General features: G+C 38.3%; 2 protein-coding genes across 5 annotated transcripts; both read left to right on the forward strand.

Annotated features, from left to right (window-relative positions):
- Positions 299-12,651, forward strand: LOC109713080 (ATP-dependent helicase BRM). The gene is made up of 14 exons (XM_020237037.1): positions 299-866; positions 1,997-3,139; positions 3,581-4,897; positions 4,989-5,101; positions 5,290-5,377; positions 5,463-5,549; positions 5,813-5,905; positions 5,986-6,069; positions 6,154-6,357; positions 7,369-7,614; positions 7,743-9,344; positions 9,693-10,202; positions 10,652-10,900; positions 11,744-12,651. The coding sequence occupies exons 1-14, from the start codon at positions 642-644 to the stop codon at positions 12,413-12,415; spliced, it is 6,633 nt and encodes a 2,210-aa protein (XP_020092626.1). The 5' UTR covers positions 299-641; the 3' UTR covers positions 12,416-12,651.
- On the forward strand, positions 15,153-21,597 carry LOC109713314 (probable E3 ubiquitin-protein ligase RHB1A). Of its 4 annotated transcripts, XM_020237320.1 has the most exons (7): positions 17,566-17,709; positions 17,936-18,036; positions 18,663-18,852; positions 19,173-19,328; positions 20,326-20,435; positions 21,111-21,163; positions 21,332-21,597. In XM_020237320.1, exons 2-6 carry the CDS (start codon positions 17,968-17,970, stop codon positions 21,141-21,143), a joined length of 558 nt encoding a protein of 185 aa, XP_020092909.1. In that variant the 5' UTR covers positions 17,566-17,709; positions 17,936-17,967; the 3' UTR covers positions 21,144-21,163; positions 21,332-21,597. The 4 variants fall into 4 exon arrangements, with proteins under 4 accessions (XP_020092910.1, XP_020092909.1, XP_020092908.1 ...); XM_020237321.1 differs by lacking the exon at positions 17,936-18,036 and adding an exon at positions 15,153-15,279 and having other exon boundaries at positions 21,111-21,597; XM_020237319.1 differs by having other exon boundaries at positions 21,111-21,597.

Below are 24,941 nucleotides of genomic sequence, written 5' to 3' on the forward strand. Positions count from 1 at the left end.
ACTCCAAGGGCATTTCTGTACATAAATCACGAGCTTTTAACCCCGGTTATGGGACCACAATGCGCATTTTCCGTAAACCCGGTGCACCGTGTTATCATGAATCGCGATCTAATGGCTTAGATCAAACTGTTCAATTTTTGCTAGTAAGTTTTTGACGGTGGGGGTTCTAAGCGAAGCTGATAATGGACGGTGATGGGGCCCGAGGTGTACGGATGATTCGGTGCACAGGGTGCACGGAAGAGTGACCTAATGGTTTAATGATTCGTGCATATTGAAAACCGATCCCCCTTTCTCTCTCCCTGAGCTGTCGAATAACAAGCGAAAAAAATAGGACGAAAAAAAAAAAAAAATCTAAATTTAAAAAAGGAGAAAAAAAGGAAAAATAGGGTTAGGGATTTTGACCGCGGAGCGAGATTTGGGGCTTTCAATCCGATCCAATCATCGCCGCTCCCACGGATCGCGGTTTTCCGGCGAGCGATCCCACCCCTCTCCCCCTCTCAAATCCCTTCAAATCCGCTGTTTTCGATACGTGAGATCGCCGGAGAGATCGCCGGGAAACCGCTTTTGGGGCCGGCGTCGGGATCGGGGGAGGTTTCCGCGCCCGATCCCCGTGGTTGTAGGGTCAGGGTTTCGGATCGGGCATGCAATCGGGTGGAGGGGGCGGTGGAGGAGGAGGAGGAGGAGGAGGAGGTGGAGGGAGCGGGCGGAGCGCCGCGGCGGCGGCGATGGGGGGGCGGAGGTCGCCGTCGTCGTCGGCGTCGCCGTCGTCGTCCTCCTCCGCGCAGGGGCATCTAGGGTTTGAGTCGTCTACGACGCAGCAGCAGCAGCAACAGCAGCAACAGCAGCAGCAGCTCGTGTATAGGCTGGTGAGTTTGTGTTGGGGTTTTACTCCTCCCTCCCCTTTTTATACACTCTCTCCCTCTGTCGCGCGCGCGCGCGTAAATGGCGGCGGTTGCGGGGGATTCGTGCATGGGGATTCGAGCAAGGGTTGGGTGGGCGTTGTGAGCGATGTTCTCTTTCCAAATCGGGAATGTGGGGGACACTTCGGGGTTCTCATTAGATTCCGCACCCCGCGCCCCCGTGCCCTCTCTCTCTCTCTCTCTCTCTCTCTCTCTCTCTTTTCGTTTGTTTCCGACATTTAAGTACTCATTGGCACTCCACTTTGTTCTTACCCCGTGCGTTAATTCAAAAGTTTTGGGTTTTTCCGTTTCTTATTCTGGATATTTTTTAGGTTTAGGGTTTAAGTTCTCTCCCCCTCCTCACATTTGGTTTTAATTTGCTTGCTAACGAGTTTCCCGCTGTTGCTTCTAAGTTGGTTTGGGTCAAAGTTTTAATCTTTACTTCTTTTAGTTCATTAAATTCGTCTTTTTATTATTGTTGAGGCATTAGTTCACGATGTAAGAATTTGGGTTTCTGGTTATTTATAAGTTGTCACCTCATCAGCATTATTTTTCTCGAATTATTCATGATTTTTGGTTTCAAATTCATAAATATGAACCTTTCTAATGGCTCTTTTTGTGGTGTTTATGGCTCCCCCCCCCAGGAAGCATGGATTCATTTTACGTAATGCTCTCGATCAGTGACATGAACATTTTAAATTGGTCTTGAAAATGTGAATTTGCTTGTGCTCGTTTTATGAATTGCTTCTTGCATTGCTTTAAAAAAGGCTCAATTGGTGCTACTGTGTTGGTTGTGCATACAGTTTATTCCTGTGTTACAAGATTGGTTCTTGATTTTACTGGCTTGGAGTTTCGATGCAAATTTGTTCATCTTTCTAGTTATATTTTCACTTCAAACTGGATTTTTGATAAGAGGAATATGATGTAAACCCAGTTCAATGAAATGTCTTTTATAGATTTCTAATGTAGTTACACAATTTGGGGGAAAAAAAAAGAAAGATTGGAAATGCCTGTATCTGCATATCTGTTTTTTTATGTCATCTTATTGTAGCGATAGCAATTAGATATCCTAAATCAGTTGTGTACCTTTGACTCAGGCATTGCAGCAGCAAGAGCAGCAGCAGCAGCAGCTCAGAAAAGCTGATGGGGAAAATGTGCTCTTACCCTATCAATTTGGTAATCCCCATGGGCCAATGGGGGGAAGCAACTTTTCTTCTTCTTCTGGTGCTATACCTCTGCCTCAGCCTCAGAGGAAGTTAAACGATTCGCCTCATCAGCCTAATGAAAGCCAGAATAAACCTCAGGGTCTCGGTCCGCACGTGCACCAAGCTTACCTCCAATTTGCTTTGCAGGCGGCCCAACAACAAAAGTCTCATGGGAACCTACTGGCCCAACAACAACAGCAACACCAACAGGCTAAATCTAATACAATTAGCCCTGCAGGGAGAAACCAGGACGTTCTTGCGAATGCCATGAAGATGCAGGAGCTCATGACTCTTCAGGCAGCAAGCCAGGCACAGTTGTCTAAGTTACGTGAGCAGGGGCAACCTAGTGGCCCAACAACTAATGTAGCGAGGCCCATGCAATCTTTGTATCCACAAGCTAGTTCAAGCAATGTTGCTAATAGTAATAATCAGATGGCGATGGCCCAGTGGCAAGCTGTGCAGCTTTGGGCCAAGGAGCAGAATATCGATCTCTCTGTTCCAGCTAACATGAATCTCGTCGCCCAAGTTCTGCCACTTTGGCAATCAGCTAGGATGGCTGCTGTTCAGAAGCAGAATGAAGCTAACATAAGTGCACAGCAATCAAAACAACCGGTCATGTCTTCACCTGTTGGGAGCGAAAATTCTGCCCAATCTGGGCCTTTAAAACCCCGACAGCCTTTTCCATCTAACCCAATGGCGACCGGAGGGGATACTTTGGCGGTGAATCCTAATACTATCCAGATGCAACAACAAATAGGTGGTCGTAGCAGGGAGGGGCAAAATGAGAGAGTTGTTAGACACCCAATGACAATTGGAACTGGAGGGCAAGTTAATAACCAGGCTCCTCCTGAGCAGACAGGGTCTGAAACACTGCAGATGCAATATAATAGGGCCCCACAACCGCCGAACCGACCCACTGGGCCCTCAATTTCATCTCAAGCTACACCAGCACAGATGCCAAGGCAAAATGTTGGGTTCACGAAAGAGCAACTTCATGTTCTTAAAGCTCAAATATTAGCTTTTAGGCGTCTCAAGGTATAAACATAATTAACTAACATTCTAGCGTCATCAAATTTTCCTTGGTAAAATTGTTTGGACATTATCTTTAATCAGAACTTCAATAGTATTTGTAGCTTTTTTGATGGAAAGTTGTGTAACCTAACGGAGTATTTTGTCCACTCTTTGGAATAGTTTATAATCTATTGACAATTAAACATTGACAGGAATCGGCAGATATATACTCTAATAATAAACATTGAAAGGATAGGTACTGAAATTAAAATTTTTACATTTCAGGTAAACCATTTCTAAATGCATTATAGTCGAGGTAGGAATGTCTATGCGCTTTTACATTTTTCTTTCTAAGAAGCTTATTGAGCAATAATTCTTAACATAGCAAGTAATAATCCTAAACATAGTAACTACTCTATGTCGCTAACCACATCAAATTTCTTGTTTATGTTTCTTGTGTGGCAGCGTGGTGAGCGCACTCTGCCACCAGAAGTTCTTGAAGCGATTACATCTCCAGCACCTGAATCACAGAGACAGCAGAATACTGTCTTCCCAGGTATGGGTAATCGAGAAAAGGCTGCAGTAAACCAAGTTGAAGAGCCAGCAAAGCATGCTGAGACTAATGAGAAGGCTCCGGAAAATGCTCCTCCGCTTCAAGCCCATCGTCAGCCAAAGGAGGAGGCCACTGCTGTTGAAGAAAAAGCTTCTGTCATGAGCAACATGCAACGAATGGCACCTTCATCAAAAGAACCGTTGCAAGTTGGATCTTTTTCAAAACTTGAGCAAAATAATCTTAATAATATCAAATCTGAGCAAGAGGTTGGAAGAGGAAATCAAAAGAGTTATACTAAGAGTGATTATAATGGTGAAAAGGGTAAATCTGTACCGCCTGATGCGAGCATTGTGGACGCTGAGCATGTGCAAAAACCTGCAGCAACAAATAACATGTCTGCGCAAAGAGATCCTGCGAGAAAATTTCATGGCCCAATTTTCGATTTTCCGTCCTTTACGAGAAAACATGATTCTTTGGGACCAATGTCTGCTAATTACTCGAGTAATTTGACGCTAACTTATGATGTGAAAGATTTGCTTGCTGAGGAAGGTACAGTTGTGCTTAACAAGAAAAGAACTGAGAATCTTAACAAGATCAGCGGATTGCTGGCAATTAACCTAGAGAGGAAAAGGATCAGACCTGATCTCGTTTTACGGCTGCAAATTGAAGAAAAGAAACTCAGGCTTCTAGATCTTCAGGCTCGTCTGAGGGATGAGCTTGATCAGGAACAGCAGGAAATAATGGCGATGTCAGACCGGCCATACAGAAAGTTTGTTAGGCAATGCGAGCGCCAAAGAGTTGAGCTTTTGCGGCAGGTTCAGCAATTACAGAAGGCCTCTAGAGAGAAGCAGCTCAAATCCATCTTCCAGTGGCGCAAGAAGCTCTTGGAGACCCACTGGGCTATTCGTGATGCGCGGACAACACGGAACAGAGGAGTTGCAAAGTACCATGAGAGGATGCTGAGGGAGTTTTCTAAGAGAAAAGATGACGACCGCAACAAGAGGATGGAGGCATTGAAGAACAATGATGTGGACAGGTATCGTCAGATGTTGCTAGAGCAGCAGACTAATGTGCCTGGTGATGCGGCTCAACGATATTCTGTCCTGTCCTCCTTTTTGTCCCAGACAGAAGATTATCTTCTTAAACTTGGAGGAAAGATAACAGCTGCAAAGAATCATCAAGAAGTGGCTGAGGCGGCGAATGCTGCTGCAACAGCTGCACGTGCACAGGTATTAATCTGTGTGTGTGTGTGTGTGTGTGTGTGTGTTTGTGTGTGATAATCCATTCTTCAAGCTTGCTATGATTGTTTATATTTGATAGGGTCTTTCTGAAGAAGAAGTCAAGGCAGCAGCTGCATGCGCCCGTGAGGAAGTGATGATAAGGAATAGGTTCTCTGAGATGAACGCTCCCAAAGACAGTTCATCTGTTAACAAGTAAGTTGCTTGTTGGCCTAAAAGTTTCTGCCATTGGACTAGACTTTTCCTGCAATTCTTTTGAAGTTATTTGACTTTACCAAGGGCGTTTTGGATTTCAGCTGTTTTGTTGTAATATCGAAGACAAATCACTAAATGTGTTTATGCAGCTGCTTGTTTTTCAGCTAACAAATTCTTATGGTTTTTAGGTATTATAATTTGGCTCATGCCGTTAATGAACGAGTTCTGAGACAGCCATCAATGTTACGAACTGGAACTTTGAGAGATTATCAACTTGTAAGTGCTAAGTTCTTCTTGCTCCTTTTTCCTTTTTTCTTGTATTAGCTTGTTGAAATTTACTTATATTTCTGCACTTTTCCAGGTTGGGCTGCAATGGATGCTCTCTTTGTACAATAACAAGTTGAATGGTATCTTGGCAGATGAGATGGGTCTCGGCAAGACTGTGCAGGTTGATTTATTAATTTTCTCATGCTCTGGTCTTAGCACTATTTGTTGTTTCTTAAATCAGACCATGCTTTTCTATATTTGGAAGATTCCCTTTTGTCTTTTTTTATTCCACTTGTAATGTTCTATTCTTATTTGCTCTGTTAGGTGTGGATTGTTTTAGATGTGAAATGTTACTATTCTCAATAAAATTGGATAAGAATATCTAAATATCTATTCCAATTTGTGATGATGTTTGATAACTACTTACCTTTTGAGTCTTAACAGGTTATGGCATTGATTGCTTACTTAATGGAGTTCAAAGGGAATTATGGGCCGCATCTTATAATAGTTCCAAATGCTGTCTTAGTCAATTGGAAGGTTAAACTCATTATCTAATATATGTTGCTTTACAACTGTATTCTTTTTAAGGCTTACTTTGACTGTTACTTTGGCTTCAGAGCGAACTGCTTAGTTGGTTGCCATCAATATCATGCATTTTTTATGTTGGTGGAAAGGATCAAAGGTCAAAACTGTTCTCTCAGGTAAGAATACCTTTCATCCTCTTGTGGGCCTTTGATTTTTGCCAGCATCATTTGCTCTTAATTCTATTGAATTCTCTTATCCAGGAGGTTTGTGCTGTAAAGTTTAATGTGCTTGTGACAACATACGAATTTGTGATGTATGATCGTTCCAAGCTCTCAAAAATTGATTGGAAGTACATTATAATTGATGAAGCCCAAAGAATGAAAGATAGAGAGTCGGTTTTGGCACGTGATCTTGATCGGTATCGCTGCCAGAGACGATTGCTTCTCACTGGGACTCCTCTCCAGGTTTATATCTGTATTTATAATACCTGAACTATTTTTTATTTCCTGGTTCTGACAATATTTTGTCGAGTTATAGGTATATTTGTACTACTGGTTCTGGTTTTTTAATTTTAAGAATTATCAGTGCTTTTCGTTGGAACTATATGCTCACTACTTCTAAGCTACATACGGGGCTGATGTAAAGGAAAGTATTACATGGTCTACATTTCTGTTTTTCACAATCAAATTTGTTGCAACTTCTTTGATAGAAATTTCTGTACTTTTTATCCTCAAAATTCTTGAATGACAAAATCTGCAGAGGAATCTGTTATGCATGTTTAGACTTGTGGCTTGATTGGCCCAGCTGTAGCTGCTATAGATGTGCTACAAGCTCTAGAGATCATTTAGAAACATTTTCGAGCTAAGGTGAAAAGCACGTTGTTCACCCTGTTGCACCGCATTGTAGGATGTGCAAAGCTATTTGGTGCTATAAGTGTAGAAATTTTGTTGATTGTTGTGCACTGTAAAGAGTTGAAATAAAAGACTTTCTAGTAGGGTGCTCAACAAACAGAGTCAGAGAGAGTGGTACGCCACCATGCTGACAATCGAGTTAGAGTAAAGAGAATTCTTTATTGGGTTCTCTTGGTAGTTTGATGTAACCAAAATAGCATATCTACGGCTTTTTGCCTATGCTCAAAGTACATGCTTTCGCTTATAATTTTTGCTTTTGGGCATGGGGCCTCTCGATGCTACATGGTTCACTTCTGCTTGTTGAGTTGAGATGCTATTTGGACAAAGGTGTACTTACTGCTCACAAACAAGTCTTTTTAAATAATGGTTTATGGCATCCTCAATGATCCAATTGGTCATGATTCATGAATAGTTGGTAACAACTAAAATATGCCTAGTCTAATCCCGTGTGTTAGATAAATGTCATGCATGTTCTTTGACTCTTTTGGTGGTGCTGCATATGTTTGTTTTTCTTTTTCTTTTTTTTGGTTGTGCATTTATTAAATTGTTTCGTTTTTTTTCCAGAATGATTTGAAGGAGCTATGGTCCCTCTTGAATTTACTTCTCCCCGAAGTATTTGACAATCGTAAAGCATTTCATGATTGGTTCTCAAAGCCCTTTCAGAAGGATGGGCCTTCTCACACACAAGAGGAAGACGACTGGCTGGAAACAGAGAAGAAAGTTATTATCATCCATCGGCTTCACCAAATTTTGGAACCTTTTATGCTTAGAAGACGTGTAGAGGACGTTGAAGGTTCACTTCCTCGGAAGGTATGCATCTCCCTTTAGTTACCGATGGGTGATTTTCCATGGATAGTCATTGCTTAAAACTCAATTTTGTGAGCAATAATTTTTCTCCTTGACCTTGACAGAAGAACAAATTTTGCGTACAATTGCAGGTCTCTATTGTTCTAAGGTGTAGGATGTCAGCCATTCAAGGCGCTATATATGATTGGATCAAATCCACTGGTACCATTAGGGTTGATCCTGAGGATGAGCTGCGAAGATTCCAGAAAAATCCAATGTACCAGGTCAAAACATATAGGAACCTCAACAATAAGTGTATGGAATTGCGCAAAGCCTGCAACCATCCCCTACTCAACTACCCTTATTTTAATCATTATTCAACGGATTTTCTAGTGAGATCTTGCGGAAAACTCTGGATTCTCGATAGGATCCTTATAAAGCTCCAGAGAGCAGGACACCGTGTTCTTCTGTTCAGTACTATGACCAAACTTCTCGATTTGTTAGAAGAATATTTGCAATGGAGGCGGCTCATTTATCGACGGATAGATGGAACGACTAGCTTAGAAGATCGTGAGGTGGCAATTGTGGACTTCAACCGTCCTGATTCAGATTGCTTTATCTTCTTGCTCAGTATTCGTGCTGCTGGAAGAGGTCTGAATTTACAAACCGCGGATACTGTGGTAATTTACGACCCAGATCCAAACCCACAAAATGAGGAGCAGGCGGTGGCTAGGGCCCACCGTATTGGGCAGAAGCGAGAGGTTAAGGTTATATACATGGAAGCTGTTGTTGATAAAATCTCAAGCTATCAGAAAGAGGATGAATTAAGAAATGGAGGAACGGGGGATTTAGAAGATATTGATCTTGCGGGGAAAGACCGCTACATGGGATCGATTGAGAGCCTAATCCGCAACAACATTCAGCAGTACAAGATCGACATGGCTGATGAAGTTATTAATGCTGGTCGCTTCGATCAGCGGACGACGCACGAGGAAAGGCGGATGACTTTGGAGACATTACTACATGATGAAGAGAGATACCAAGAAACTGTTCATGATGTTCCATCTTTGCAAGAGGTGAATCGAATGATTGCTCGAAGTGAAGAAGAGGTTGAGCTTTTCGATCAGATGGACGAAGAATTAGATTGGACTGGAGATATGGTGAAGCACAGCCAAGTACCAAAGTGGCTTCGTGCTAGTTCTAGGGAAGTTGATTCTATCACTGCTAGCTTATCTAAAAAGCCCTCAAAGAATATATTATCGAGCAACCCTGAGTTAGTAACAGGCGACCTATTCACTGGACAAACTGAGAGGAGGAGGGGACGGCCTAGGGGTTCAACTACGAAGAAGTACTCAATTTACAGGGAGGTGGATGATGAAGATGTTGAGGATTCTGATGTTGACTCGGACGAGAGGAATGTGTCGTCTTTGCGTGAAGAGGAGGGTGAAGTGGGAGAATTTGAAGATGAAGAATTTAATGATCCTGCTGATGTCATACCCGATAATAAGGACCACTCAGAAGAGGAAGGGCTGATCGGTGATGGTGATGGTGATGGTGGTGGTGGTGGTGGTTATGATTTTCCCCAGGTAATGGAAGGCGAAAAGAATAACCATAGGTTTGAGGAAGCTGGTTCTACAGGATCTTCTTCGGGGAGTCAAAGAATACCGCAGCTTGCCACTCCCTCTATGTCTTCACAAAAGTTTGGGTCTCTTTCTGCTTTAGATGCCAGGCCTCCTCTTCTTTCGAAAAGAATGGTATGCATTTAACTTCTCTGATGGCTGGGTTCTTTTTGTTTTTCTTTTTTCCCCCAGATTTTCTGCCAATTTTTTTTTTTATAAAAAAAGAAACACTTTCATTTTAGTAATATTGAATGGAAATATCCTTTTTGCAACATACCTGGTACTCCTGTGGTGAGTATATACGTTAAATATTTCACTGGAGGGCATTTTGGTCTCGATAAGTGATATTTTTGTCAAAACTTATGAAAATAAATAGAATATCGTATTTGGAAAACATGTGAATCTTTTTCTTTTCTTTTTTTTTGCCGAGACGGCATATACATTAACATGAAATATTTTTGCTCTTTTTCTAAATTTATCCAGTCTGAGGAGCTAGAGGAAGGAGAAATCGCATTATCAGGTGATTCCCACATGGATATGCAGCAGCAGTCGGAAAGTTGGGCCCATGACCGCGAAGATGGCGAGGATGAACAAGTTCTTCAACCGAAGATAAAGCGCAAACGCAGTATCCGGACTCGCCCAAGATCCAGTTTTGAAAAGCTAGAAGAAAGATCGGGTGGGGATGGAGCCTTCACTGCTCGCAGTTCTCAGCTAGATAGGCGACTAAGATCAGACCAAGAAGTTGCTGCAGTTGGCGAGCCAGTTCTTGGGAGACACGGCATGAATGCTTCATCTATAGAACAAAGGCGTAATTTACCATCGAGAAAGGTTTCGCCTGTTGTTACGCAGCAGAAGTCAGGTAAGTTGAATTACTTGTCTGGACCCGGAGAGGGGTCTGTGGAGCATTCTAGGGGAAGTTGGAACACCAAATCTGTAATTGGGTCTACGGGCCCCTTTGGTGGCACAAAGATGTCCGACAGTACACAAAGGAAGGTATGTGACTTAGTTTGTTTAAGATGACAGTTTCCTACTAGCAATTGCATTAAGGGAAAATTAGCCTCTTCATATATAAGTCCCTTCAATACTCAACAATATTTTGATAGTTTTCCGATGGAATACTCTGTAACCTCATAGAATATGCTGTTGCTTGATTGAGTACTCAGTTTTCTGATGGAAATGTTTTTAAAATCTAATAGAGCAAGTTTTTTAAAATCAGAAGCAGCGAGCAAAATCAAAATTTTTATATTCTGGGTATTCATTTTAAAAAGTGCTATTGTTGAGGTAGGATTTGCATGTTTTTACCTTATGGTTGCGGTCAATCATGACTTGACCCAACCCATTACCACCCCCTAGTTTTTTGTCCCCTAGGGCATATGTGATTGTTACTTTTCCCCTCTATTTTGGAGGAATAAACAGAAAAATCTCTCTTGGTTCCGATGCAGTGCAAGAATGTAATCAGCAAACTCCGTATGAGGATCGATAGGGAGGGGCGTCAACTCCTACCTGTACTAACTGATTGGTGGAGGAGGAATGACTCTTCTGCTTTTGTGACTTCGACTAGCAGCCCTTTGGACCTGCAAAAAATCGAGCAGCGAGTTGACGGTTTTGCCTATAACGGCGTGGATGACTTCATAGCAGATGTGCAGCTGATGTTGAGTAATGTCGTTCAGTATTGCAACTCCTCTTATGAGGTATTCTTTTCCCTCATTGTTTCGTGTTACTTTTATGTTTTTCGCAATGTTATAGTTTTCATTAAAGGGATGAACCTAAAATATTTGCCTACAATTAGCTCATGGTTTTCTATTGGATCTTAGCATGCATATTCTGAGTACAAGCCTTGGATTTTGAGAAACAAGCCAAAAAAACAAGCACACAAATTGAGCAAAATATTTGGTTCACTTTTGGTTTTAATTCGGTATTGAGTGAAAAGGAAACTCAATACATTAGTACCTCAAGATTTTCTTTTTTAAGAACCTTCTGAGAAATGGGCAAATCCACTTTACCACCTCGAAATTTTCTTTTCCAAGAATTTTGTGGGAAATAGGCAGGCAAATCTTTAATTTCCTTCCTTTTCCAGATAGGCAGTCTGGTGATCTCCATTTTAAGTTTTGGTGTTTGTATCCTGATGCTTGGTGAATTATGCATATGAAAATTATTACAAGCAGGGGGGAGAAAAAAGGAAAGTGAAAATTTAGGTAGGGTTACAGAAGACCAGGAGATAAATTATGTAGTTTAGTGATAATTTCAGTGCCGATCGTGAATTTGCTAAAGTAAATGCTATTGTAATTCAAACAATACTAATGTGCGGTGCCATATAAGTTCCTGTTAGTAACAAATGTGAGGTAGCTGCAACAGGTTTGATGATTGAGACTTTGTATCAGCAATAGAGTAAAAGGAATTGTTTCTTTAGTACGCGTCTTCAAAACTATCGAAACAAATCACAAACATAGTAGTAGTTTTCCATGGTAGAATCCATGTTGCTAGTAAGTAGGTAAAAGCATATCATTTTTTAATCTATTGCAACTTCTATGCAGGTGCGTAGTGAAGCTGGCAAGCTTCAAAACCTATTCTTCGACATCATGAAGATTGCATTCCCCGACACAGACTTCAGAGAAGCAAGGAATTCTCTCTCATTTTTCATTCCTGGAGGATCCGCCGCCGCCGCCGCCGCCGCCGCTGCTGCCGCTGCCCCTTCACCCAAATCGGCCCCCTCCGGCCTGAGCAGACGACAAGACACTGGCACCCCCAAAGCTTCCTCCCATGGTGCCGAGCCTGCCGATGAACCTCGGAACAGAAGCTATCCTTCTAAGCTTCAGAGAGAATCAAGATCTACTCTGTCTTCCGAACGCCCCCCGCCCCCTCTGCTGGCCCACCCAGGCGATCTGGTAATCTGCAAGAAGAAGAGGAAAGACCGGTCCGGCCCAGTGTCTCCGGCCGGGTCCGGTCGGGGTGTCCCCCTCTCCGCGAGGAACCCTACTCCTGGCAGGATGGGCCCACTTTCCCCGCCCCCTTCGAGTAGAACCCTACGCGGTCCATCTCAACTGGCGACCCAGTCAGTCGGCTGGGCCCATCAGTCCGGTGGCACCACCAGTGGCAGTGGTGGTGGGGGTAGTGGGTCGCCCGCCGGTATCGGAGACGTCCAGTGGGCCAAAACTGTAAAGAGGATGAGGACGGATGCCGGGAAAAGACGGCCAAGCCATGTATGATGATGTACCTAACTCCTCTGGTCTGTATATTTGTTCTACCATCAGATAACACTAGCTATTTTGTAGAGCTTACTCCATTCATCCGCGCCCCATCCCCTCCGGAATCTTCTATCTGTACTTGAATCTCCCCATCTCTGCTCAATGCCCATGGCAATGGTGTTGTGATGAATTTAAAGGGAAGAGGATGAGATGTGTCTCTGATATTTTCATTTTAATGAAGTATATATAATTGTTCCTGTGGTTGTGGCTCTAACCTAAAAATCAATACCCTTGTTGGGGCATGCAATGTTCCATCCAACTTGTGCTTCTCCGGTTTCCAAAACAAGAGTTTCAATCTAATAATAATACATAGCTTCACTAGTTTGTTGTTTTACTCCGAAAGCACTTTTGCATAATTCCGCGTAATGCGGTGTCAAAAACCCTAGAAAGCCTACAACTGAGTATACAATACAGCAGAAGTTAGACCAAACAGAACCTCATATTATACGACCGCCTTATATGGCTAATCTTGAACCAAAATGCTTTTCCTTTTTTTTTTTTTTTTCTTTTTTTTTTGTTTTTTTTCAATTTTAATGTTTTTTGTGGCAACTTGGCTTTAACCTGGAACTAAGGTTTACCCAAGCCCTTAGTGACACACCCCAGGTGGCTTCCAAGTTGCTTGCATCATATTATAAACAATATGAAGTTAACTGTCACAACAGATATAGTTCACCTAACTCGAGATTTGGTGAGCACACCTGTATCTTTGTACTGCACTGTTTTAGTCAATATTTCACATTCATGAAAGATAATGTTTCACAACCATACAAAACATCAAATGTGCATTTTGCATATCAGCCCTTACAAAATTCCCTTTTCGCGCATCGACTCCTTCGATTTAAATGCATAATAGAGGTTTTGTAAGCTATTTCAGGATGCTGCGGCACATCAGCAAAAGTGACAACCCTAATGCCTGATATTGGGTAGTTTTGGGCACCCTGTAAAGATTTAGTAAATCTTTAGAGATCGAATTCTTAGAAATTATCAGTATCAAAATTAGTTTTTGTTTATATAATCACCTTTTTGGCGCTTTTCGATTTGAAAAGTTGTATTCATATTTGTAGTTTCATTCCCGGCTCATTATAATCACGTACAATTGAATAGAAGATCATAAGGCTACACATTTTTATAAAATACAGAATAATAAAGTACAAATAATTGCTACTATATTTAGCGATGGTGAGTACTTGTGACGAAACAAGAATAAAATCAGTGATAAGATCATGAGGGCTCTGGCTAATCAATTCTATTACCAAATATAATAATTCGCTACACTAATATGTATTATTTATTGAATTCAAATCATTAGTTCAAAATATTTAAACTCAGTTATTTGTGACCGAGAATCTGATCTTAATTTTTTTAACATACAATTTCTTTTCACCAGAGCATAGGCAAATTGAAACCCAGGGGCAATTTCGGAAAAAAAATCGAATCCCAAAAATTACACCGCGCACACACAAAACCCACCGCTCCCTTCCATGTAACAGTTACATATCACTGAGGCGGTAATTGTTGCCTGCACCAGGTGTATCTATACATATCCTGCACCACACACTTGATCAATATATACTAGAGTAATTACATATATATATATATATATATATATATATTATTGAAAAGTTATCGACTTTTTTATATATTTCTTTTAGAAGGCTAATATTAAAATACATTTTTAATATTTCACATTATTTCAAATATATTTTTAGAGTTAAATTCTGTCTCAGTGAACTTTTAGAAACAACCGTGATCTCTATAAAATTACAGTTGAACAACTTAGAACCGAATTAAGTTTATCCTATTTTAAGTTTAGAATTGAAAAATTTTGGTCAAAAAATTTGAAAATCTTATCAAAATATATTAGCAATTTTTTCATAACTTTAATTACTTTTTAGTAAATAAAGCTATGTATATCAATTTCTAACTTGAGTAAATATGAAACTCAAATAAAACCAACAAATAAAGAACAAAAAAAAAGATGATGGCGCAATCTCAGAATACATATAGTTGAGGGGTCTCCGTACATTTTTCACCCTCGTAATGTGATATAAAACCGTTACACCGAAAATCCTTAGCTCAGAATCGTAAGACGTGTCTTTTCCACGAATCCTTGTCACTCCCGAAAACGTGCTCATATAATTTAATATGCGCATTCACGACATCCGTCCGATCAATTCCGAGTACTTTAATCGAACGGTTATTTACGTTCTCCGTAGAGACTAATTATGCGGACGCGAGGAATAATTGCTGGAGGAGGACATATTTGCTTCTCTTCTTTTATAAAAGGAGAGGAATCTCTTTTCCTCTGATATTTTCATTTTCGTGAGACCCCCTCAACTATATATTATTTTAAATTGCGTCCTACAATATATAAGCAATTGCCCCTTTTAATTAACATATCTTCTTTTTTTAAAAGTAAATATGATAATTAATAGTTTATAGAGTAAAAAAATTTAATAAAATTTTTAATTTAAGTACTTTAGGGGATGGAAAATAATGCCTCATCTGAGATGCGCTAAACTAATTTAAAGTAAAAAGTTTTTAAAATAAAAATTTAGGAGAAAAGAGAAAGTTGAAGGGTCCATTTCTAAATATACCATAGTTGTGGGTTCTTATTATAAATAACCATTTCCTCTCCTTTTTTTAATTTTATTATTATATTATTCCTTTTTTATTTATTTTAATTGATTTAATTTAATTTAAAGTCACCACTCTCTCCTCCTTTCTTTCTCTCTCCTCTCTCTCTCTCTCTCTGTACGAGAAGAGGTGAAGGGCGAAGGAGACCCCTCGCCACGATTTCCGAGGCTTCGGAGGCGAATTTGGAGGTACGATCTCTCCTCTCCTCCTATTTCGATCTCTCCTAGCTCTGATTCCGCGGTAGGATCTCGATTTGTGATGCGTTGTACCTCTCCTTTGTTGTGAATGGTCTCGGTTCTAGGGTTTTACTCTGATTTTTGTGAGAATTAGGGTATTGTTCTGATTGGAATAGGTTTAATGGTGCTTTATGGAGTGTATGGATTGGCGGAGAAGGAGAATTGCTCTAGGGTGGATCGTGGAAGGGCTTTTTATGCATCGTTTGATGGTTAGCATGGGTTAGGGTGTAAAAAGTTTGATAGATAATTCGATTGCTAAGACGAGGATGGTGGAATAGGGCTCAGTAGGTTTCTGAGTGATGCGGCGATCTCGGATAGAGCATAATTCTAAGATAGTTTACATATCGTTTGGAATTGAAGTAGGTGCTATAATAAATCCCTAATTGAGGCTTTGTGTTGGTTAGTTCTAGCATAATTGAGAAATAGTGTCATTGTTGGTTCAGAGTGTTTTTGGAGTTCTTAGTGATCAGAGGTAATTAGTCTTTTGATAAAATGGGTCAGCTCAACAATTGTAAGAGTGATGCGGATTATTCAGTTAAGAGCACAGCACATTGTTGAACAAAAAAATTATTTTGCTGGGGCTGGATGAACAGCAAGATGACTGTCCCCTTTTCCGGTAGTTTTGCAAGGCTACAGTCTATTGTTCCCTTGGAAAGAAGTTTCATGCTGGCTTTTTAAGCTACCTGATTTGATCCTTCTATGTTGACATGCTGGGGTCTGATTGGTGGGACTTACAACTTAGCTTAGATTGCATTAGAGGCTCAAGGGATCTCTAATGGTTTAAATTGTTATACTTGTTGTCTGTTGGCTTCGGAATGTTTGGATTATAGGAAGGTTAGATGGAAGCTGACTCAATACTTGAACACTAAAGTTTCTCTTTCTTGGGTTTAGATGGATTCTGGTATTTTTCTCTTATCCTTGTAGGACTCTGGCTTATGAGCTGTTGCTAATCTTTCTACAAAGACTGAGGAGAGTACTACACTGTCTATTTTCTTCCTGAGGACCAGGTCCTCAACTATCTGGTTGCAGTGGAATGATTAAGGTTCATTTCCTAATGTTTTGTTGCAGAATTAGAAACATCGTTGACTTCTAGTAACAATTGGTATCGTATATAATGAAGACTTATTTGAGTAAGTGCTTTTGATTTTAAAACAAAAAGAATCATGTAGCATCTAGTGTTAAAAGTTTTGATTGCAATAGACATCTATAGATTGTGGAGAAGATTAGCATAGTTAGGTGTGTGGATGTCTCACTGATCTTAGATTAAACATTAAGCAGGTTAGGCCTATATGAAGTATTAACATCATGCTTGAGATTGACTTGGACTCTTTCTCGTTTACTTTTCTTACTTCAATTAAGACTATAAGAATGACATAGAGACTTCTGTATTGCATGTCTCAGGGTTGGGTTAAATGTGGATATTCTAAAATTTGACTTTAGCTATTTTGTATTGTTTTGTCAAATTGTCAGTTCTGAGAATAGGCTAATTGAAGATCATCTAAATTCTTGTAATGTTCAATTAAGTTAGACAGCTGTAGTAAAAAATCAAGAACAAATATTGGATGATAAATGGTGTCAATACTCAAGCTAAATGTGACGCCCTACTTCCCAGGGGGTCACCTATCCTAGGATTACTTTAGTCCTAGCACGCTTAACTCTTTTAACCTTTTGGGCCTAATCACCGCCCAAAATGCTGTAGCCGAGTTAAGAGTTTTAGTCCTATTATATCATATATGTAGGACTACTTGGGGTCTCACACCAAAGCTTTTGTAGTTTTCACTTGGAATGTTGCCTCCATTTACTGAGTGGTGAATGGTGCAGTTTACCACGATTAGCTGTCCTAAATTATTTTTTTCCTGTATGACCATTATCATTAGATATATAGAGTTATCTTAATAGACAATTTGATCTATGTAAAACTGGTTCAAGTTTAGAAAGGATGAAAACAGTTGTGGTCCTCTAATAAGTATTAATTTTGATAATATTATGACATGGAAAGATCTTATAATGCATTATTCATGCTTTGAAGATAGAAGGCTTAAAAGTCTGGTTAAAGTATTTTCTGTGGTGGAGCAATTCATCTCTGTTTTCATATATGGGAAGCTAATCAACTTTCTGATTTTTGGCAATACTTTTGTTTGAGATATCTTGCTAAACTAAACAGTCTTGAGAGTCTGTGTGGACAATTGCTTGTTGCAGTATTCTTTAGATCTCTAATTGTCTTGCCTTTTATGCCAGCTTATTATGAAAAAAAAGCAGAGTTCTTCTATTTCCAGTTAAGTAACGACTGGAAGAATCAGCTAGATTAGTACAAAAATGGGTGGTTGCTGTTGCTGTTCATCTACAAGAGCTGAATCTGATAGAGAACGATCTTATTTCTATGTAAGTAGTTCCTTTTATCTGAGTTGTGTTTTCCATTTTTAACTGCAGAGCAGTAAATTTCAGTCTATATGTATATGCTTTGAGCTTAAATTTATTACTGCCTGCTTTTAATGATTTTATGTTTATTCATGTAAGTGTTCTTTTCTTGCATTTTGTTCCCAAGTGATTGCAACTGAAAAACCTTGCCCTTTCTCCCTCCGAATTGCTACGTGTTGTAATTTGACAGGTTCTTCATCATAAGTAAGCTTTGAATTCCTTATGGTGGGATGTAAAGTTCAAGTTCATCATATCTACTTTCTTTTCGATGCATTTTACTGGGGGTTGAGGGTAAGTGAGTTTGTATTGTACTTGAAAACATAAGCACATTTATGTGTCTAGTACAATGCAGTCTTTTAAGCTGTTGATTCTAGGTATTATCAGAGGTGCATTTGTTTGTCTTCAAAATATGTAGAGACAGCTATGTGGATTTGGCAGCTGGCATTTACCCAGACATTTATTATCTTAGTAACACAGGTTGATGCTTGATTAGCACCCAAAGTGTATAAGATAAAAAATCTGTGTTGAAGAGCTATTTGTTTGCATATAAGAACTTTTGTTCTGCTTTACAACTTATAATTGAATATTGTGCTAAGTTGGCTAGGCTGGTTTGAACATTTTTGAGATCTCACCTTAGAGAGTCATATTCTTGATTGATTTGAATGATAAAACTCTTTACTCTTGTCAGAAAATGCAGCCTTTGAATCCTGTTTTTCTTTTGCCCTTTGCACCAGCATAATGGAGCAATATATATCTGTTAAGGTTTAATGCACATAAATTGATATTGGCATGTTTAATCTAAGTTGCATCTAAGTTCTTCAGATCACACTGTTGGCTCTCTGGTTTAGAGAAATCCATTAAAATGTTAATTATTTATGTAAGAAACTGATTAAGAAACTCTTTGATTCTCTCTCCAGTGTCCACAAGATTTAGAAGAGCATGATCCACTATCTTCCACACATGCTGTGCCATCTTCAGTCTCTGCAGGATTTCTTGTGGACACAGATCGCGATTCATCTACTCCAGATACGTACCAAGCTCCGCCTAGACCATTGCCTTACAATGTGGATTTGAGCTCACAAATTGCAGGAAATATCCAAAATGGTGGTAATAAAATGAGATGCTTATCAATACACCTCTGCAAAATTATCTATTTACGCATGTATAAATATCTGCAATATCTGAGCTTTTCTACATGGACTTCAACTTTTTTCTTTTCTTATGAATTGGATGACTCCCTTTAAGGTAAGGTTACTTTTGAAAGAAATTGTACTTTTGTGCGGTAATTCAGATTTATAATGTTGTTTGTAAACAGATGGTGTAGCTTAAAATATAAATGTAAAGGCCCCTAACAAAGTGATTCATGTATTCATTCAGTGAGAAGATTACTAACCAACTGGAAACTGATGGCAGTTTTGAAATTTCAGATATACGTGGCGATTTGGAGAAGGTGGATTCCAAAGGCAAACCTGATCAAGATCAGGAGTCTCTTCAGTTGGAAGAAGATCAATCTTGTGATGTGAAAAAACCTGTTGATCCAGCTAACGACGATGAGGAGGATGTTTGCCCCATTTGTCTTGAAGGTAACTTCTTTTATTTTCTTCAGTTTATAGGTACACTTTCTGACACAAGCCTAAGCCGGGATAGGGAGGAAAGAAGTATGAGGATGGAAAGAGAGATACACGAAAAACATAATTCTTTGACATCAACTGAGTAGTCGAAATTCGTAGACTTTCTATAGGGTCGATACCTGAATACTACTATGACTGAAGATAACAAATTCTAATATTTCTTTAAATCTAAACTGATCAAAAATAATCAAATAACCGGACTCAAAATAAAAAAATACAAAACTTCTCCAAAATTACCTAAACAAGCAAAAACAAAGGCCTAAACAGTTGAATTTGGGTCCCAAACTCGGCTAGAACAGATCTTAGAAAGTGTTTTTCGAATTGGAGTTACACACTGAAGACAAACACTTGAGCGAAAAATTATGGCTGTTTAAAGATTTTTCCACGTCAATTGTAAAAATTATTGAACTCAACGGAATTTTCGGCCCAGGTTGATTAAGTCACGTCTTTCCATGAAGCTAATGCTAAATTGGCCTCATCACTTTTCTTTTACTACATATCCATTATAGTGTGGAAGAGCATTTAATTCCGTAAAGCACCAAGTATGCAAATATTTGAATTATATCTCTCTTTGGTAATTTATGCTGGAGCTGATTTCTTGATACAAATGGTACATACAACTATAGCTGCTGATTGATTACTGTGTTTAAAAATATAAAATGCTGTTGTGCCTTTATTCTACTGATTAGGTAAGTAGGTAGGACTACCACTTTCTTTTTTGTATCTTTTTTTTCTGCAGTTCTTTTTTTGTTCATTGCTGTTTGTTGGGTTAGTCATCCTGTATAACTAATTTTCCTTTAAAAATAAAACCCTAAAATTTTTCCACCTCTCTCTTTCACTTCGTCTTCATATTCGTTCTTCAGCTGAGCATTTACTGGTTCTCGCCAGTACTAATGTTAATGTAAAAAAAGGTTTATTGACTTAGTTTCTTTTTTTTCATCTTCTCCAGAGTACGATGCTGAGAATCCTCGCATGCTTACAAAGTGTGAACATCATTTTCATCTTTGTTGTATCCTGGAATGGATGGAGCGAAGTGATACCTGCCCTGTTTGTGACCAGGTTTGCACTGCAAAGCACAATCACTTTATGATATTATTACATAATGCTATGCTTCTCATTGCATAACAAAATGCGGCAATATAATGACTTGATATGACAATAAGATTTACCACTCTAATCGAAAAAAGGGTAAAATGGAAAAAAAAAAAAAAGAAAAAGAAAAATTGTGACTTCATTATTATTATTATTATTATTATTATTATTATTATTATTATTTACTTTTATTCATTTAGCGGTCACTCAGCATCTTGTGTTATCGCTAACTGAGGTTAGATGTTAGTACAAGTACAGAATAATTTAGCCTAAAAATGCAGAAAACCCCTAAGCCATAAGCTGATTAGACTTCTTGGGTAATCAGAAAGTGTACAGGATAAGCCTTCTATTTATCAGAAAATCATGCACTTCGTTCCCCTATGATAGAGGAGTATAGTCCTAACATTCTAATCTAGGGGATTATCTGTAGGTTTTGACTATTGAGAGGCAAAAAGCGCAAATAACAGTAGCCTTTCTTTCTTTATGTTACTTGATTTTCTGTGTTCGTGGTATCATCAATTGATATTGATGATTTTAGTATCTATCTATATACATGTATAGACAAAAGCTGACCATAGAAAGTAAGAAGAAATGAATTTTATCTGGCATTGTCTTGTTAAGGGCTAATTTATAATGTTGCAGATTACGATGATTGATGAAATGTACAATGAGTAGCTCTGCTTATTCGCAACAAAGTACGGGTTTAAGTTTCCATCCCCATTGAGCTGGTTTCCAAATCAAAACGGAAAGAAACCTTTCTCATCTTCTTAAGTGGGAAGCAAATATTCTGCAGTTGTTTCCTCCAAATTTAAATTTCTTTAGTTTGATGGCTGTTGATCTGTTACTCGAAACCACCTTACCAGGTGGACAATGGTGAAAAAGTGGCGGAAAGATAAAGGGAAATAGAAACAATTTGATAAACAAGGTAATTTCTTATCTCTTTTCACTGTTAATTTCATCTTTTGTATAGCTGCATTATGTTGCATAGGTTATCCCCAGGCTAATGCAATTCGTTTTGTCTTTCGTATTTGCGTTGTAAATGAATTTTCTTTTTTTCACTGCTTTTTTGTCGATATTGAAACATCCACAAATTGATCCAAATTCATTTATCTATGTCATAGGTTTTCTAGCCTTGTTGTTTTCGCCATCTTATTCTTCTGATATTTGAACTTTTGTGGTAATTTGTACAAAAAAGAGTTTCAAATTAGTCCTGAAACTTGGAATTGGATTTACATGTCCACCATAAAGAGTTTCAAATTGTATAGTAACTCTAGCACACAAATTAAGAGCCTAAAAAATTATTTAGGTGGCATTAGTATATCACAGTGATGTGGCAGTTGTGTCACAATAACTCTAAAATGAAAAAGAAGAATGCAAACATTTTTTGAGAAAGAACCACAATTTTATTATAATAAATTGATGTCCAAAATTTATGGTTTTTGGTGAGCTACTTTAACTGTCATAAATTACATCCAATGAGTTAAGAGTTAGATTTTTAAGGCGCCCCTATCATAGAGTTGTTTACCATTCAGTGTATATGATGTATTCATACACCTGGTGCAGGCAATAATTTCCAAGGTTGGGCGTTGAATTTTAACAATGTTGTGGTGGAGGACCACAATGAAACCATTCTAAAATGTTAGAGGGTCCCTCACACCAAAATTTACCAAAAAAAGAAATTTGGTTGAAAACAAAAATTTAAGTGCCCATTAGTACGAGTCATGTCCACGGTGTTGTACTGTATTGATAAGATGTCGGCATAATATAATTCCTGTATCGGTGCTACGGCTTACACCCCTCTTTACTTTAAAATTAAAAAATAGTTGCACCAATAAAGTGTAGAAGATTTGATAAAAATATATGATAATCAATTAGAGGATGTCCATGCCAAAGAAAATTTAAAAAAAAAAAAAAATTATGCTACTGTGTGGTGGCTCGTAGATATTTTAATGATCGACATATATTGGTAAAACAGAATACATATCGTGCAGTACCGTACGGCTAAGTGTTCGGTACAATTTTCTATTATGACACTTGAATAGGCATCTGTAGTTTTCACTTTATGTCCTATATTGCTTACCTTTTGAGCTTATTTTATTTTTTCCTGCTTGTTTGTTGATTCAATGTACCTCAACTGAGTAGGCATAATTGTGGGATGGTAAATATTGGCTACTTAAAGTTAGTAACAGATATGACATATTGTGTCTTGTCTCCCAAGATGTAATGTTGGGGGTGTTGGTGATAGCTAAGTGGGTGAAATTGTTGCCTGAACCTGGTTCATAACCTGGCCCCAGCCTTTTTGGTTGGTGGAGACTTTTGGTATGACAATAGAACAAATATAAAAGCCCCTTACTAGGGCATATGAAGCTTATGAAGAAGCTTCTCTGATATCAGGGATTGGATGCCCTTTATTTTTGATGCTCTGTTTGGATGCATCGACATCTTATTTTGTATATCTTTTTTATTTACTCAATAAGCTTGCCCTATTTGGTAGAGGAAGTGTGTGATAGAATATTTATAATGAAATACTATATTATGCCTCCAAGTCGGTTTCTTAGGATGAGATAAATCACATTTTCGGTGAAATACACTCTTTTTTTTTTAATTATGTATATTAAGATTTTTTAATGAGTGAAAATCAAATTCTATGCTTTTTATGCGGAATAAATTATTTTTGGATAATTTATTTCCGCGTATAAGCAGGGCTCAAGTATTCAATCAACGCCTGCAGCTAGTTCTTATAAAAATATGATGATTTTGTAAATAAATACAAATTTTAATCAGAAGAGAAAAGGTATGACTCAGGGGGTGGTGGACCGACTGTCTCTAGCGCAAGTGGCAAAGGATTTGGTTGTTGGTATTCGAGATTCCAAATTTGAATTCTAGTTGAGTTATATTTTCAGTTAAGTTTATTTCTAAAAAAAATAAAGCAGCTAGTATGCTATCTTTCTTTCTCTCTCTCTAAAAAAAAAAAAGCAGGTGGTGGGGTTTGCACTTTTTTTATTTTTTGAGAGATAGATAGTATGCTATCCGCTTCATTTATTTTATTTAGAAATAAATTTAGCTGAAAATGTGAATCAATTAGGTTTTGAACTTGGAATTTTGGGTACCAACTATCAAGTTCTTTGCTACTTGTGCTAGCGACGATCGGTGTTTGCACTTTCATTACTACATGCAGGTGCTAGATAGTGTGGAAATGGTGGTAGATATTTTCACTGTCAAAACACTATGGTGGCAATAATTATCCCCTCTTTGAATTGTGCAGGAAAAGAGAAATGGTCCCCATATGCATATGCAAAGTTTGTCTTGTGGAATTGATTTTTTTTTTCCTTTTTTGTTTTTTGAAAGAGAAATAGTAAGTCATCACATCATTTATTTTTTTTAAAAATAAATTTGATTGAAAATTAATGTAAAATAATTAGACTTCAAACTTGGGATTGAGAGTACTACCAATTAGATTTTTAGCCAACTGCATCAATTACAGTCGGTGCCGTGCAGTACAATTGTATTACTCTTGTACTCACGCTTTTATATCAATTTATTCAGAGAGAAAGATAGCAAGTTTTTTTTTTTCTTTTTATAGAAGTGAACTTAGCTGAAAATGTGAAATAATTAGTTTTGAACTTAGGATAGCTGGAATCAACCATTATGCATTTTGCCATTTGTTTTTTGCCATTTGTGTTAGGGACAGTTATCGGCAATAATAAAGTTTTTAAGCTAAACATTGCAAGGATGATACGGTAGATTGGGTCAATGCAAGAACTTCATTTTCAAGGAATCAAGTGCATCATGCCAAATAGTACCAATTCCTCCCACTTTGATCAACAACACAACCATTACCCCTTGTGAAGCCAAAATGGAAAAGGGAAATGAATTCTCTTCTTTTTCTAACTTCCATTCATTGCATGTGCTATTATGCTCTTGGAGATGTTGACCTGCAGTTACCTATTCCTCTTCTAGATTTGGATAGGTGCATGCATAGCCCTTTTCTTTTTGTGTGATAGAGTTCAATTTGTGTGTGGGGGGAATTCTTTTCTTTTCTTTTCTTTTCTTTTCTTTTCTTTTTTTTTCTTTTTTAAGGTAAATTTCAATTTTACCCTTGTTGTTTTGCTCATTTTTATGTTGGCATTTTATAACTCAAAAAGTTTTACTTATATAGCATGTAATTTTATTTTATTTTTTACTTAAAAAAATTTGCCATCAATAGTAAAATTTTTTGATAGGAGAGTGAGGCTACTATGCTTCTGGAAGCACGGAGCCTTCCGTGCTTCCAGGTCGTTTTCCATGTTACGACTTTCGAATCGTCGATCGACTTCGTCAAACTTGATCTAGAATATTTGAAGTACCTAGAAAATAAATTATGCGATTTTTTGATATTATTTGTCTAGTGAACGAAAGGGCTCAAAATCAACGGCTGAAAATAAAAATCTTACAAAACGTAATAATATGATATTAAAATTTTAAATCAAAGAT

The sequence above is a fragment of the Ananas comosus genome, linkage group 7 (genome assembly GCF_001540865.1).
Source record: "Ananas comosus cultivar F153 linkage group 7, ASM154086v1, whole genome shotgun sequence".
NCBI classification, from domain to species: domain Eukaryota; kingdom Viridiplantae; phylum Streptophyta; class Magnoliopsida; order Poales; family Bromeliaceae; genus Ananas; species Ananas comosus.